This window comes from Oryzias melastigma, linkage group LG18 (assembly GCF_002922805.2).
Source record: "Oryzias melastigma strain HK-1 linkage group LG18, ASM292280v2, whole genome shotgun sequence".
NCBI lineage: Eukaryota > Metazoa > Chordata > Actinopteri > Beloniformes > Adrianichthyidae > Oryzias > Oryzias melastigma.
Genome location: NC_050529.1, coordinates 9585653 through 9602399, shown reverse-complemented (window position 1 = coordinate 9602399; position 16747 = coordinate 9585653). Strand labels below are relative to the sequence as shown.

Sequence of the window (16747 nt, the reverse complement as noted above, 5' to 3'; positions counted from 1 at the left end):
CTGCTGAAAGACTTAATTTCCCCAAGGGTGCCATCCCAAAGGGATTAATAAAGCAAAGTCTAAGTCTAAGTCTAAGTCTAAGTCTAAATACGATCTTTTTTAAACAGCATTATTTCATCTGCTCCTGATTCACAACAATTTAAATAAAGAAGTACTCAGAAATGCAATTTTAGATCTTTTTTTCTAAATATGTCCTCAATCATTAGAAAAACGCCACAAGAACCTTTTCTACATAATGTATTGCCATTCAGGATTTTAAAGCTGATTACTGACTCAAATCAAACGAAATTTCCATTAAAGATCTAAAACAAAAGCTCTTCCTGTACAATAATTTCCTTCAGATGAATCTTCCTAATTTATTCTGCCAAATAAGGATGATTTTAGCGATATTTCAGAGTATGGAAACATTCACAGCGTGTTTGACTTCTCGCCGGAGAACAGCAGTCATTGCAACAAAGAGTGTGATGAGGGTACTTACAGCTATTATCTGGTCTCCCACATGTATGCGGCCGTCTTGATCAACAGCGCTGTCTTTTGTTATGCTCTTAACAAAGATACCAGAGGGCTCTGAGGAATCATGAATGACAGAATCAAAGGAAGAAAGGAAGATATATTGATTTTTTTTTTTTTTCTCAGTGAAAACTCCTTTATTTCAAACTAGATACTTGATCTAGGGTTAACACACTCGGACAGTAAAAGACCAAACTTGCATTAGAAAAAAAACTATTATAAAAGAAGTTATTAAGTTGAATCTTAAAACTGTATCCTTAACTCTTCTGTGTATTTTTGGCTGTTTTTGTCCTTTTTTTTAGCTAACTTTTATTTGTTTTACTTTAAAAAACTGTTTTCTTGCCTTGTTTGATTTTTTTTCTGACAACACAACCTAATTCTTTTAACATAATTTTTTTAAGTGATATGTCACACTGTTTTAACACCTAAAACCTAAAATCATGCAAAAATAAATATAAATCATGTAGGATTTTTTTTGGGCGGTTTTATTGTGAAAATCTTTTTTTTTAACAATTTTTTATTTTCATAAATACTTTTTTAAACTTAAGATGGAAAAGTAACTCTAACTTTAAAATGTAACTTTTTAGTGTAACTTTAAAAAAAATGTTGACATTTGACTCTCACATTAAAATGTAGCCGATGTTTCAGTTAATTTTCTTGAATCAGGTTTCAAAATAAAAGAGACACATACATCTCTGATAGCCCCGCCCCCCCAAAAATAGATACACTGTTTCAAGCTGAAAACACATAACCATGTAACAAACATGTTCATATTTCGACATACATCAAAACTATATCCAATTTACAACATAAAAATGCAAACATTTTAGCTATTTTTTCAAAAGATTTTCAAAATAAGAGTATTTTACCCATGGGAATGATGGCTGATTCCACACTTTTCTACATTCACTTAGTTTTTTTCTAAAACAAATACGCACCTGATTAATGAAATACGAATAAACTCAAATAAGCAAACTAACTAAATAGTTATAACAATATTATAGCTGTGGGGAGGCAAAAATAGTTTGAAGCTCTGAGTTGGTCATGTGACCTGGACTTCTCGGCGTTAACCCACAGATTATAGCAACAAATAAAGCCTCAACAGGAAAATTTTTTACTTTATAACAAACATGATTTGACTGTTTTTATTGTAGCTCATAATTTTCACAAAGCAAAAAGAATTATGACATTAAAACCAGTAAAATCAACCAGAGAAAATGGGTCACTATAATACGTGTATTTTGAACTCTTACCTGAATTTTTATCCCCCACGTAGCCGGCAATAGTGATCCCCAGTCCCTGTGCATTCTTGGTGAGGCACACGTTGAAGGTCTCAGCCTCCTCTTCCTCATCAGCCTAAGACGGGATCATTAAATCGTCAACAGTGTTGACAAATAGAACAAAAACAAAATTACGTTTAATGCGCAAAAGTGCCTTGTTGATGTGTAGTTTAGCCTTAGTCAGAGAGGACTTTAAATCTGAGAGATAAAAAACCAAGGTATGCAATCTGAAATGTAGAAAATGGCTTCTATGAGTCACTGACATTCAGCTGCATAGATAATTACACATGTATAAAAACACTTGAAACCTTCCGTTGCTCTGAATTACCTTTATGAAGCCATTTCCAGAGGTATTATTTAAAAAACACCAGAATCTATAAGTGGGACAAAAATAATACTGAATTTTAGTCAATTTTTTATGTTTGTACCTGATGCTCACTGACAGTAGGAAGCACTATTGACATGACCGCAGACGGGGTCTCCTCCACCGGACCCCTGGTCACAACCAGCTTTACTCTGTTCCCGCACTGCCGTAGAACCTGAGCCACCTGCTCACTGCCCATCCCGTGGAGGTCGGTGTCTCCGATTCTTAGGATGTGGTCTCCACTGCGCAGCCGTCCGTCCTTTAACGCACAACCAGCATTAGCCTAGCCAAGAAATCTTGGCAAAATTTTGTGGCAAAATTATTTTCACATTGTTGCAGTGACTCTTCTGGAGAGGTTACATACACTAAAAACTTGTTTTTGGTCGTTAACCCTTTAACAGTCGACTTTTCGCTCCAGTGTTTACCTACTTTCGACTATTGTAACCATTTACAAAATTAACATTAAAGAAGAAAAGCTAATATGCAGCACTTTAAAGTAGCAAGTGCATACCCACTAAGAACGCATTCTCACTCCTAACTTATTGTAAATAGATGTATGTTAAGGGTCACTTTTTGACCTTTTGGGTGTGCCCAACTCATCGTTTTTTGACATGCTGGCTGTTCCCATTAAATCACGGCGGGTCCCCAACTTCTGAGTCGCGAACAGGTACCGGTCCAAGGACGGCTTGATACTAGGCCCCAAATAGAGAACAAATTCATGGGCTTATCAGAGGCCCCACACCCTCAAGATCCGTACCTGTACCAGTACCAGCACGCTTACTGGACCAGTACCCTAATACGATATCCTAACCCAGTACAGGTACCCTAACTTGTTATCTTAACCCAGTACTGGTACCCTAACCTGGTATCCTAACCCAGTACCAATGTCCTAACCCGTACCGGCACCCTAACCCAGTACAGGTATCCTAACCCAGAACCAGTTCCCTCACCCAGTATCCTACCCCTGTATTCTAACCCAGTACCAGTACTGGTTCAGCATCCATCATCCCATTCAGTACCGCGTCCCGAGGGTTAGGGACTCCTGATTTAATGGGAACCGCCAAAAAAAAATGTCAAAAAGTGAGAGGAGGGGGCCCGAACCATGCAGCCAATATATGACGAGTAAGAAGTGATAATTTGTTGCCAAATAACATAATTCTAATGTATTCTGATGCATCAGAACCCGTTGGAATTACATTAACTGCATCAGATTGTTAGGGTAGTTCAAAAAGCGTGCTATTAAGGCGACATATCCTGTGTTAAAGGGTTAACGTCTGAACAACCTAAAACCGTCCCTTCATCAGTACTTAAGGTGGTCACCTGGTCCGCTATGCCTCCAGGAAGGATAGTTTTGACAATGACCCCTGTGGTCTTTCCTCCAACAATACCGAACCCAAGGCCGGTGCCATCGTTTACCAGCTCAATTGTCTCCACATGTTGCCACTAAAACAAAAGAACAGAAATGCACTTCTCTGTTAGTGTAATTATCGTACTTAACTCTAGTGACCGAAACACTTGCCAACGTACCGCACTGGAATTGGCTGACAGAGTACTGGCAGCAGACGGCGTGCGGGACACGACAGGACTAGTCAGCTGGGGTATTGGTCCTCGAGCCACTGTGAGCTGCACTCTCTCTGACGCACTCTGCAGAAGGCTGATGGCTTGCTGGTGACTCACTGTCTGATCGAGGGGCTGACCGTTGATGGCCAAGATCTGGTCGGCCTCCTTCAGCTTTCCATCGCTGTTGGAGACACGTATGGTAAACAGAAAAAGGTGTTTGCAACTCCTTCCATTTATTTAAGAAAACATTTTTCCCTAAAAATTTATTCAGTGATTGAAGTCCAAAATCAACCTGAGGAGAAGCTGACTGTTGAGATTTGTCTTCCTTCTGAAACTTTATACAAAGTTTTTTTGGTCATGGTAATGTACTTGGAGAAGGCTTGTAGAGCTCTCCACACTAAATAAACCCAAGATACTCGCCCAACATCATCTGTGTCTTCTATAATGAAGCAATGACACTGCAAAATTAGACAGTAGCTCCTCCAGTACAGGTTAGGAGTGCCAAGTTTCAGAACACACTTTGGACAAGACGCTCGCAGCAAATTTGACGCACATCAAAAAAAGGCAGTTGACGCAAATTTGGCACACAAATTGTGTTGGACGTAGCACTGAAATCATTTTCTTTAAATCAGGACATTAGAACATCACCACCTAATTCCACAGTTGTCAATAATTCCAGTAAAAGTTGTCTACCGTACGCTATCTTTAGCATTTTAAGCTAGTCCTTAAACGATGGAGCATTATTCCTTCCTCACCAGTCAGCAACACTTCCTGGCTGAATCTCTTGAATAAAAATGCCGAGCTCCCCGCGGTTCTCACTCTTCAGGCCCACCACGCTAAAGCCAAGTCCTCCTGAAGCTGGCTTCTGCAGCTCCACATGTGCCACGTAGCGTCCCTTCATTCAACACAAGCATTGCGTCAAGAACTACAAAACAAACTTCCATAGAAACTTTTTTCTGTTGGTTATACCTGCGCCATCGATTGGACAACGTGCTCGAACTCCTCGGATGGCGTTCGGCCATTGATGTGTGCGGTGGCGGAACTTTCCGAGTGGCCTCCGTGGGGCTTGACTGCCTTTCCATGGTCTTGATGTTCGTTCCCTCTGGATGCGGGTACACCACCCTAGACGAAAACATTCAAACGCGAGAGTGTAATGCCTACACAGGCCATGAAGAAGAAGAGCAAACAAGTGTGTGTCTATATTTATAATCGGACTCAGTCCAACTGTGGACGTACACAGCAGGTTTACTTTTAGACAACAAAGCCCTGAATCTGGTTGTCTAAAACCACTGGGATAGATGGCTTGTTATCCGCCAGCGATTAGCCGGATCTATGGCAGCCTAATCCCTCAGGAGATAATGGTTCTTAGCTGGTGTTCCAACAACGAGGAGGCTCCAAACACAGCATTTCTGTCATGAGGGGAAGGCCATCTGGGTGCCTTAATATGCCTGAGCTTTAATTACCCCCAACTGCTTTAAATTTGTGGCAGATAAAAATGAGACAGCAGAGCAAAATGGTCTTTTTTTTTTTTTTTACTGATTCTATCAGTCATTGTGTTATATATCTGTCTAAATTTGATTAACGAGAATGGACACAACGATACGGTGAGGATTGCTTTGTGTCAACTGTGATTTTCTGAAACCACCTGTAAGATTTCACACTGCAAATTCAATCCGGTTCTGGGTTTGTTTTGTAGGGACAAAAACAATAGGGGTACCGAGCTAAAACAAACACCCAAATAAGTTAGCGTCTGCCATGTTGCTGTTCTCGCGCATCAGCTTTGTTAGCTGGGGCCCGGCTAAGAGGATTAAAGTTCCAGTTTGGTTCTTGCACATTTAAGAAATTTTTTCTGCCCCACTTCACGCCGCCGGTCCCGGCCTTTTTCCTCACTGGAGAGGGCAGCCCCATTGCCATAGCAACCAGCGACCGGGCGAGGCCTCACTAGCAGAAGCTCAGTGAGTGTTTGTGTGTGTGTAGTTACTGCATTAGAACCAAAGTTCTCCACCCTCTCTTACTTTAGAGGGTCAAAGAAGCAAAACGGCAGCGTCAAGACCAAACACACATCTTTAGTCCGTTTTATCTGACTCATGACTTTTTAGCCTTTTCCTAAAGCCAGTTTGGAATGTTGCTCAGAACTCACACAGAAGCACAGCTTCTTTTGAAATAACCCAAACTGATCCTGCACTGTGAATACCAGAGGGGCTTTCATAATCCAAATTCCGCACAGGGGTAAAACGCTGCAGCGTAGCGCTGCCTCCCACTTCATAGCTGACATATTTCTGTGCGTCTGTCTGAAAGGCTTACCCTGGCCCCTTGCCACTGTGACTTAAAGAGCTGTTTGCCTTCACAGAAATGTTCACTTCTCAAAAAAAAATCAACTTAAAAAAAACAAAGAGTTACTGACTTGGACCAACTATCTCTGCTCATAGACTCGGATTATATCAAACGTCTTTGAACTTTGGCAACAATTCTGCTATAGCAGCAAATACTACAGGGGATTGAAAGGGAAGCAAAAGAGCCAGAAAAAACAAGCACTGGGAAGACAATAAGAATGTAGGCAGAAGCAACAATGCTTATAAGAAGTGCTTTGGAACTGAACTAAGATGTCAACCATAATGCAAATTAAATACCAGATTTAAAAATGTATTTTAAACATACAAACCCCTTTCTCAGTGAGCCATTGCGACTTCCTGTTAAGAAACTCACAGGCCTCAGTTTCAGGCTCCATGTTGAAAATGATTTATCTTCGTGTTTTATTTAACATGATGGATTGAGTTCCAGATAGGAGTGGAGAGCACTTCAGAGTTATCTCTGATGGCTCCAGCATTGTCTCTGTTGCGTGCTTGGGTAACTGTCTTACTGAAAGGCTGGTAAAATCAAAGGTCTGGAACACTTCCCAGAAGATCTTAATGAAAAATATAAGTACATTTTTTTAACTCTTCTTGATATTACATCTACAGCATAATGCATCCACCACCATGCATTTAGCTTGGAAGAATTCAATCCTGAAGAACCTAATAGTTTAAGAAACAAGACACTGGTGCAAAAAGTTCTACTGATTCAGCTTGACTGAAAATGGAATATCAAAATAAGTGATTTTCAAATATTTTCTCTCTAACTGCTCTAAAAAAAAAAGGAAACTACTAGGGGTGTGTATTGACAAGAGTCTGACGGTACACTATACTCATGATACGATACATATCCCAATACATCCCAGGACTGTACCAGAACAATGTTTCACAATTTTTAAGAGTATGGCTTAGAAAAAAATATTAAAATACCTTTCATGTTAATAAAAATGTAAAATATATTTTATTGAATGATCCCAATGCTAAGCACCGCAAATATGTTTGCTCATAAATAATGAATTAAATATAATCTTGTTAAATCGATGCAAGTCTCACCTAATGAAATATCGTGATATATCGTGAACTAATTTTTCCTACACCCCTAAAAACTACCACGTAGTTGCATAAAATGCTAATTCGGGAGCAGTTTTGCCTCCAAAATGAACGGTTAAGCTAATATACAAGAGTTCACTTGCAAGCAAAACGATTTTTTAGGATGAACCAGGTTTAGCTTCTCGAGTCCAAACAATAATTCAGAAGAGCTTGGATACCTCACCAGATGAAGAGGAATATTCATGGAAACGCATTCTTGTCTGAACCAAACATCCTAGTTCTGGATTCCTCAGGTAAATTTTTGTTTTATCTAAGAATCCTCCATTTCAGAGGTATTTGGACTTAAAGTCTTGAAGAAAGAAGACTTTAAATGTAGATACCATGACTTAACTTTAAGACAAAGTCAAATACTAAAAAATCTAAATCAAAGCACTCCAGAACCAAAATTCGAAAGATTCTGGACCTCCCCCAAAGTGACCATCAAGTGTTTACTTACATTTGTCTCTTGGAGGCCCCTACTTGTTAAATGAAAACCACAGTCTAAAGATCACTTTCATGTAGCAGATGTTGGTTATAAATATATTACCAAGAGTGTGAGTTCCAAGAAAGCCAATCCTTTGTTCTTACTTTGTTGTGTTCAGTTGTATTGGATGTAGAAGCTAATAGGCAAGTGTGTTGTTTACCAGTAAGACATACAACAATAATAGTTAGCTAACAGTTCAACCCACTGACGATATAGTCTCCTTTCCACTGAGCGGTCAAGTGTGGTCCAGTATTTTGAGTGTTTCCATTGTAAAATGGACCCATTGAACAATACCGAACCGTTTCTCTTGGGGGCCCCTATTGGTTGTAGACCAGACCCAGAAAGTACCTACTGAATCTAAGAAGCCCATGACATCTATTGAGAAGTAAACACTTATTACTCAGTCATTCTATTTGTCAGAATAACCATTCTTGCTCTGATAGCTTTTGTAAAAATGTTCTTGCTAATCCTATCTTTTTGTGATATTTTTTCTGTAGTGTAGGTTATTCAAGTTATGAACTGACCAATCAGATGCTTCAATAAAAGTAGGTGGTCTCACGTTAAACATTCAAAAAGTGTAGTCCACTTTCAAGTGGTAGGAGTGTGGCCTTCCAGCAAGCTCGCTTCTAAATCGGCTAAAGGGGTTGTCATACAAACTTTGACTCAGGTGCTTACTGAGGTCTATCTCCACCATGGTGGCGTCCATTTTGCAGAAAAAATGGCAACTGATTTGACATTATTTCCTTGGACTCAGATGTACGTTTTTTTTTCAATGAATAAGTCCAATCAATGGTTAAACCATGTAAACAGATTTTGCCTCCCTCTCAGGCTGTGATATGACTATTTCCTGATAAGTTAGGCTTTTTTTACCTGGTCTTTGAGATGCTGGACAGATTTCTGCAGGGCCAGGATCTGATGGAAGAGGGGGCTTTGAAGGACAGATTTGAGCAGGCTGAGCTTCTCCTCGGTGGGCACCTCCCCCCTCTCCTTCAGTTTGGCCTGGAGACGCTCCACCGCCTGCAAGGCACGCTGGGTGTCTGCGAGCCGTCGCATATTTCAGTGACGGTACCAGGCAGGGAGCAGGCACGGACGCAGCGAGAGGAAGGCGTGGGAGACACAGAGATTTATTAGAAGAGATAGCAAGGCTGGAAAGAAAGTTTACACTGTAGTTGTACTTAAAAAAATAATAAAACAAAGAAAAATTAAGATTTCAGTCAATTATTTACCAACTTTGTTGGAGTTCTAACAATAAAAATGGTAAGGATGGAACAACAATTCTTAAGCTGGGTTTAGCCAAGGCTAAATGGAGCTCAACGAGCTGTACTAAAGGTTTTAATGGAATCAACGCTTTATTTACAAAAACCCCAAACGAATATTTTTGATTTTGCTGCTAGTATCCAGTAGCACCCAATGGAGAGAGATAAGAGGACCTGGTCCTCCGTATGTTTGCTTGCTGGACCCTGGATAAGTCCTATCAGGCAACTCCAAAGCATCTTGTTAGTGGTGGTGTGGGTGCCAACTGGACGTCGTCCGGGCAGAAATGAAGCAATTTCTGAAGCTTCCCAACTGTGACTAACACCTCAAAAGACATGCACATGGTCCACAGCCCTTTTTGCTCTGAAGGACTTTATTACTTGAACAAAAGGTTGCAAGCGGTCCAAAAACACTTAAGCCTGAGGACATTTTTCTCTCCTGCTTGCAAATTGTTTGGTGCTATGTCACTTTCATCTCCGGAGTGATATGGGAGAAGCCCCACCAGACCGTGACATATGGCTAAACTGTATACTCTCCAAATGACAAAGTGACCCTTGAGTAAAGCATACAAACTGTGCTCAGAAGAATGTTAGCTGTTAAGTACTTCATTTAAATTCCAAAATTTCTAAAATAAAGTGCTAGTCTGTGATGTTGTTTGGGATAAACTGTGGTGCCGCTCTTATGCTGCATTCATATTAGATGCAATTGGCGCGGAAGGGGTATCAAATTTCAATCAATTTAGAGACGCACTCTTAAGGTCCCGCGGCGCGATTTGGGCGACAGATGTGCCGCCACGTCAACCAATCAGGGACTCAACTTTGCGCATGTGTCGTTTTCAGTGACTCAATCAGAAAAGAGATTCAACATGGCAGCTTAATGTGAGGATTTCCGCTATGAACTTCAATCCATTTTCTTAACCCGCTCGTTTCCATTGAGTAGTCCAGTTTGGTCAATTTAATTTTGGCGAGCTTTTCCACTTAGTTAATGGCAAGGAACGTTTGCAGTTCCAGCGCAGACCAGGCCTTGTTGTTGTTTGCAGGTATTTTCAACATAGACTTGTGACCAAAAGAGCACACAGGAAACCGCAAAAACCCGAATGCTTACAAGCTTTGGAAACAATAGCCTAAATGAGCGCTATATTTGTGCTTTCTAATGTCGGCATCACTTTCTGCCAATCAATGGGTGGCTACAGCAGCTCCACCCCGACAGTTGCATTCCATGTTTCAATGGACCTACAACCGATTAAGGCCCCAAGACGTTCGGGTTGGTACTGTTTAATGTGTCCAGTTTACAATGGAAACGGTCAAAATGTCGGACCGGTCAGTGGAAATGAGGCTTGAATGATCTGGTGAACCCAGACACGGCGATGTGCTTTGCGGCACCTTTAAAGAGCTTTCCAGAACATATAAACCTCATTTACTTGCTCAACATCATCCATGTTTGCCATGATGTGGCAATGCATGAAGTCCAGAAAAACGTTGCTACTCCCACACATGGCTGGGGTATCAAGGCATCAACGACATTTTAGGGAAGGCATCAAATAATAAACTTGACGCACATCAAAAGAGAGGTGGCAGATACAAATTGGACGCGGGAGTGGTGTCCGGTGTGAATGCAGCTTAAAGGCTTCATGCCTCTGTATGATGCCTTCACATGTTCCACTATATAGGTATAGCATCACTATGTTTTACTGTGTTATCTTTTTAATTTAGTCTGAAAATAATAAGAAAAAAACTGGCTCACCCATTGTTTCTATCATGTTGAGACCTCCAGATGAGTTTATGGTCTTCCTCTTTTTTCAAGGCCTGAAAACAAGATTCCAAATGACCAAAACAAGATTAGTAGATGTTATGTCTTCCTATTACCTAACTTGTTTAAACGTCAAATAAACGAGCAGAACAAAACTTCCCTTTTCCCTACAAAAAGAACTTTTTTGGACACTGCTTCCACTGAAAAAATACATTTGATTTAAAAGTGTTTCCACACTGACAGGCCTGTTGATCTCTTGGGAGCGTTGCATCATAACCACAAGTGTTAATTTTGTGCTGAAGCGCTAACTTATTGAGCTGAGTGTGCAAAAAGAGCCACAAGATAAGACATCTATTTAACTCTGTCCCTATAAATAGAATCGTGCTACGAGTCATATTTAGGGAATGAATAAGTCAGATAATTGAACATTCTTTTAACATTATTATCCATGAATATAAGATAAAAAAATAATGTTCTAAACTTGTGAGGAGTTTTAGGTTTTATGTTTCATTTAGTTATTTGGGTTGTTAGCTTTTGTTTTAGTACCAACATACTGCTTAATAGTGGTATTCAATGAAGTCTAAATCAATGAAAGTAAGAAAAACAACGCACATTTATAATTCTCTGACAAAAAATGTATACATTTCTAAATTTTAAAGGGAAACCGTTGTCTGTTTAAAGTTTATGTAAAATTAATTTACTATAAGTACATATCTTAACATAAACCAATAAATTTAGAATATGGTCAGTATGATGCTGACAAAAATGTATATTTTTTTAACTAAATGTAGTTTCTAATGTTTCGTGCCAGCCATTAGAGGCTCATAAGTGTCATCATTTGTAGCTCAACTACTAATCTTAAGCTTAAGGGCTGCTCATTCACTAAAATTACAAGTTAAAGTCAGTGATCATGAATCCTATATGGTAAGCAAAATGGACCACACTACACCAGGAAGAAAAACATCATAAAAAACCATTGACTGTATGTGACAACTGGAATGAGTGATATTTCTATTTTTTTTTTTTTTTTTTTTCAAAATTACTAAAGAACTTTTTGAATTTGAAATGTCAAATACTTTTTTATTGTTTTAATTAAGTTACAGGATTAACTGTGTTGAAAAAGAAAAGGCCTGTCTAAAAATTGCTTTTTAGTTTAATTTAAGAGACAAGTAATGCAGGTATAATGTGAAAATGAAATAGCACTTCCAGTATGGACTTTTATTTTAAATTTTGTGTCACAAACGCTTCCATAATCATCTGGTTCCAAATAGTGATGCCCATAGGGCAGAAAAAAAAATGAATGGCAACATTTCACTGGAGCAATAGTAAGGCATTTTCTACATAAAATCCCATACTTGCTTCGTCCAGTGATTATATACTCTATGATGTTACCTGTTTTTACGTTGTTTTTGTTTTTTTCCCAGATGCATTTTGATCTCTTTTGCTTGCCATACTGTGTAATAACAGTCTACGGTATCGTAGCGATTTTCTCTCGCGGGTTCAAACAAACTACCGAGTAAACCTGAAATTATCAATTAAATTATTAACTATTTGGTCCCACATAGGATATTAAAAGCCGACAGACTCCGTCAGTGTTTTGAAAACAGCTCCTAAAGCAGTCGGGACAATCCGCTTTTCTCAACTCCTCCTCCTTCCCCATCTCATAAACGGAGCAAGAAAGCAACAGGCGACGGAGAACTTTAACTCTGCTTTACGGCGACCAAAACTAACTATTTTCTCAAAATTAAAACAATTACTGCTATTAAAATACTTAAACACCTCTCGCCTGTGTGCCTATTTTCAATATAGTCTGTTATTAGCTAGATAGCTGAGGACAAAGGGACATTTTAGTAAAAGCCGAAGTTCGGGTTTTTTTGTTTTTATTTTCCTGAATTGTTCGTAGACATTTTCCTGAGCGAAAACGGCGCCAAAACACAGACTTACATGCGCGTGCCGCCGTTGGACGCTCTTTCGGCCGGTGTTCCGTACTTTCCTCTGTTGTCCTTCAGCTAACGGCGCTCTGACTGGGGCTTAAAGATGGGGCGTCGTGTAACTCGATCCTCTGGACATGTTCAGTGATGGCTGCGCCGTCGATTGAGCTGGCTGGGACTGAAGCGCCGCTTGCTGGCTGCCGGGGCACCATGGCTCCAAATCAGGCCTGACTCCCTATACTAGCCGCCAGAGACAAAAATGTAAGATTTTAACCAAGTTTCTTTACTTTTTAAATATATATAATACCATAAGTCTAGTAACTATAAAGTTGTATATGTTTATTTATTTATTTAAACATTAAGTTTACTTTTTGTTTGATTTCTAAGTAAGAACAATAAATAAGCTATTTTAAGGAATGACAGATAGATTAAAAACAGAAAAAACTAATTTAGGTACATCGGGTTTATTATCTATTATTAACTTTTCAGGGCAGAAGCTTTAACTCCATTGTTCCCATTCTTATGTCTACTGCTTTGTCTGATTTTGCAATTATGTATAAGTAACAGATACATAGAAACTTAGTACAAGATTTTACATAGACAACACAGAATCCCTCTCTTTCTGAATAAGCTAGACCCACAAAAAATCAACTTTATGCCTTAAATGTAAATTATCAGCTTGTACCTATACCTACATGCACTGTCTATGTATGGACCTATCCAAAAATTTCACAATTCTTGCTGTGTCACCAAAGAAATACAATCCATAGTGAAATTCTAGATGAAACTGAAGCTGTTCAAATGGGTTCAGGTTTATTGGAATGGCACTTCTCATATTTGACTACATGTCCGCTTAATATTAACCCTCTCATAATCCTTTATTAATCTCACATTCTGTTTTTCAACATGTGTGTATGTCTAAAGAGAATGTGCATATTTCAATGTCAGTAATTCTTACTAATTTAACTTGTCTATGGAGTTTCTACCTTTCATTGTATTTTGATTTGTCATAGTCCAGACCAACATTTGTTTTGTCTTTTCTCCTTTTATTTCTCTCTCTTTTTTTCTTATATTGTTTAAATGATTAAAGTTTGAGGTTTTTATTTGGTTGTTTGTATACACTTAACATTTCACAATCTTTAAATGATAATCTGCATCAACCAAAAAGTGTAAATAAGAAGAAAAAAAAAAACTAAAATATGATTAAACAGGAAACATTGTTAAGAAGAGGGGAAAAAACAGGCAACATTAGATTTAAATAAACTTTTTTGTTGGTCTTGTCAGAAGAATGGTCAGGGACAAGGAACAATAAAAATCTTTGCCTAAAGACCAACACGCATTAATAGTTTTGAAGTGTTGTAGGTGAAAACATCACAGAAATCATTATTTTAAGATAGAGTCAGACCGAATTAGACCAATTATTTCTTAAATAATTATATTCATAGAGTGACAGGAGATCTGTTTTTTTGCCAAAAAGTCTAATCAAGACTTCCCAATTAGCAGATTTAACAACCATCGTGCCTGTTTGTTACTTCCAAGCACCAAAATCTCAACTAAAACAGCAGCCCACTTCTGACACCAACGTAGGGGCAGGTGAAGGTGATGCAACTTTCATTACCATTAGTATTTTTTAACACAAGAAAGCATCCTGAAAAAAAAAATAGAATTCTTCTGTCTTGTTTATCAAACCGCCAGATTTAGTTTGGGTGAAAAAGTGACAACATTTCAAATTTGCCATGAGCTGTTACTCAAAAGGAAATGACATAAAACCTCACTGGGAGAGAATGTGCTACCCTGTTAACTTGTGACTCGCTTTACTAGCACCAAAGAAGCTAAGTGATGATTGAACTTGAATTGTTCCTCCGTTGAGAGATTAAAAAAAAGAAAACAGTACAAAAGTTGCATGTAGTACTTATTCCTCATAGACTGGTCATAAAGATAACAGCAAGCTGTTCCTCTTACCCTCAGCCATTTTGAGACCTCAGAGGAGAGCAGGAAGGACCAGGGTCACTCTCCTCAACAAGGGAGAAAGGGGACACAAGCCACTATCAGATAACTGATACCACTAAATCCCTTCATCATTTATATCTTTCTTCGACCTCCTTCCTATCAACCCCATAGCTCAGTTTTTACTCCGACAGTAAGCCACTTTTCCCTGAGGTATGACTCAGCTTATAGATACTATTGGCAAGAACAAAAGAAAGGCAGAGTAAAAATGCTGCATTACTTTTCAGATTAGGAATATTAGATCAATAACAAGCAGAAACTCATCTTTGGATCAGTTAAGAGTCAGCAGTTCATTTGTTGATGCATCTTGATTGATGGATCACAGGCTCTTGACTATTTAAGCGTATCTTTATAAGGTAAAAACAATCATGGTCGCAAAGAGTTGGGCTAATTAATTTGCTCATTAGCAAAAACTGCACACTTTGATCTTGACAAACTCATGGGATATTTTCGCAATATTATCCATTGGTATCAATCAGTTAGCTATTTGGCATCTAAAGTTCCTGGTTCTATTGTTTCACAATTTTTTCTATTTCAATAATTTTAAACAATAAAGCTTTAAACCCTTCAACACTGGAGCATTATTTTGACTACTGAAACTCTTCTACCGTTTACACAATTAGTGTAAATCCATCTGATTCTATCAGAATCAGTTGATTCACTTTGCGTAAACAGTCAAAGATTTACGGCAAGCCCGTGTTTAGGCGTCACCGGCGACATCTCAGGTATAAGAGGGTTAAAGTCCCACTTCAATAAAAATCATATTTTTGGTGTATTAATGTGGGATCGGATAATTTATTTGCTTATTAGGGAAAATTGTGCACTTTGATCTTGACAAACTCCTGGGATCTTCTCACAAAGTGTTATCCATTTATGTCAACCACCTAGTTTTGATTGGATCTAATGACCCCTTTTTTGACTGTTACAATTTCTTTATCAATAAAACTTTAACCTTTTAACAGTGAAGCATTCTTATGTCTACCGAAACATATTTACCAATTAAGGTAATGTACCTGGTAATTCTGCTAATTCATTTTTGTGTAAACGTACGGTCAAATATTATCAGTAAGTTATTAGGTGTTGCCAGCAACAACTCCAATGTTAAGGGTTATAGACCCACCCCGGTGAAAATTGTGTTTTTGGTGTTTTAACGTGTTCTTGTACTGAAGGAGGACATATATGAAGAAAATTAAGTCCAAAATTGCAATTCTGATAATGTCTTTTTTCAAATTGTGGTAAATTGGGAGCAGATGAAAAAACCTATCAGAGCAAGAATGGTTATTTTAACAATATGAATAGGTAGTAGCTTGTCATTTTTCAATAGAAGTCTATGGAATTTTGGCGTCGGTCTCATTAATATTTCTTCAATTAACAAATATTCTAATAACTAATACTATGTTGTCCATTGTGGACAGCTTTTCTATCTGGCCTTTATAGACATTTTATAGACATTTTTCTCCTCTGTGCAAAAGCTTGATCACCCAGATAACATTTTTCCTGTGAACTTCTAAGGTTTTTTTGTTGATATTTTTTGATGTTGCTCAGCTCACTAGTGGATTCCTTTTATCTCGGTATGTTGCCGTCTGCTCCGAATTTTCTCTGATGTAATTGTTTTATTTAAGGATGGCCTGGTTCACACAGAGCTCTCTTGTATTCAGAGCCAAAAGTGTCTTCAGCTCTTGAAACCAACAGAGAATGATTGACCTGCTTCACCGAGGAAGAATTAATCCCTCTTTGTGAAACACCAGTCGTGTAAATTACTATCAGTGCCCAAATTTAGACAGGAACATTTCTCAAAATTCTTAATTTAAGCCTGTAATCACAGACATGTTTACACTTACCAAATCTCTCATGTCATAATAGTTGTTAATGTCTTTCCGTGTTTTACAACCCTGTTAGCTGCTCTCTCCAGTGGTAACCAGTATTAGCTAAGAAGCCACACCTATAAAGCACGATTAGCCGCAATGATTAATGTGATCAGAAGAACCTGTATTTAACGCGTCTACATTTGCTGCGTGATTGGTCCGCGGGTAGCTAACGCGCAGCACTTTGTCATTTGCACATGCTGTGGCTTGATTGCAATTTAAGGGAAAACCGATTGTTCAAGGTCAAACAGGTTTGAAAAAAAATGTGAAGGAAAACTATTTCCTTTGTAGGAATGATTTCTC

The 16747-nt window shown here is 38.5% G+C and overlaps 1 protein-coding gene across 12 annotated transcripts in view; it reads right to left on the bottom strand.

Annotated features, from left to right (window-relative positions):
- LOC112155933 (multiple PDZ domain protein) overlaps nucleotides 1–12706 on the bottom strand; it is a 52202-nt gene extending 39496 nt beyond the window's left edge. For all 12 annotated transcript variants that reach the window (XM_024287976.2, XM_024287980.2, XM_024287982.2 and 9 more), the window contains exons 1-10: nucleotides 12586–12706; nucleotides 10636–10697; nucleotides 8509–8675; nucleotides 4684–4836; nucleotides 4470–4609; nucleotides 3682–3895; nucleotides 3475–3597; nucleotides 2219–2413; nucleotides 1764–1866; nucleotides 479–567 (exon numbers count right to left, since the gene is read on the bottom strand). In XM_024287976.2, the coding sequence (XP_024143744.1) occupies nucleotides 479–567; nucleotides 1764–1866; nucleotides 2219–2413; nucleotides 3475–3597; nucleotides 3682–3895; nucleotides 4470–4609; nucleotides 4684–4836; nucleotides 8509–8675; nucleotides 10636–10651 (1200 nt within the window). In that variant the 5' untranslated portion in view covers nucleotides 10652–10697; nucleotides 12586–12706. The remainder of the gene's footprint in view (nucleotides 1–478; nucleotides 568–1763; nucleotides 1867–2218; nucleotides 2414–3474; nucleotides 3598–3681; nucleotides 3896–4469; nucleotides 4610–4683; nucleotides 4837–8508; nucleotides 8676–10635; nucleotides 10698–12585) is intronic.
- Nucleotides 12707–16747: the final 4041 nt, after the last annotated feature.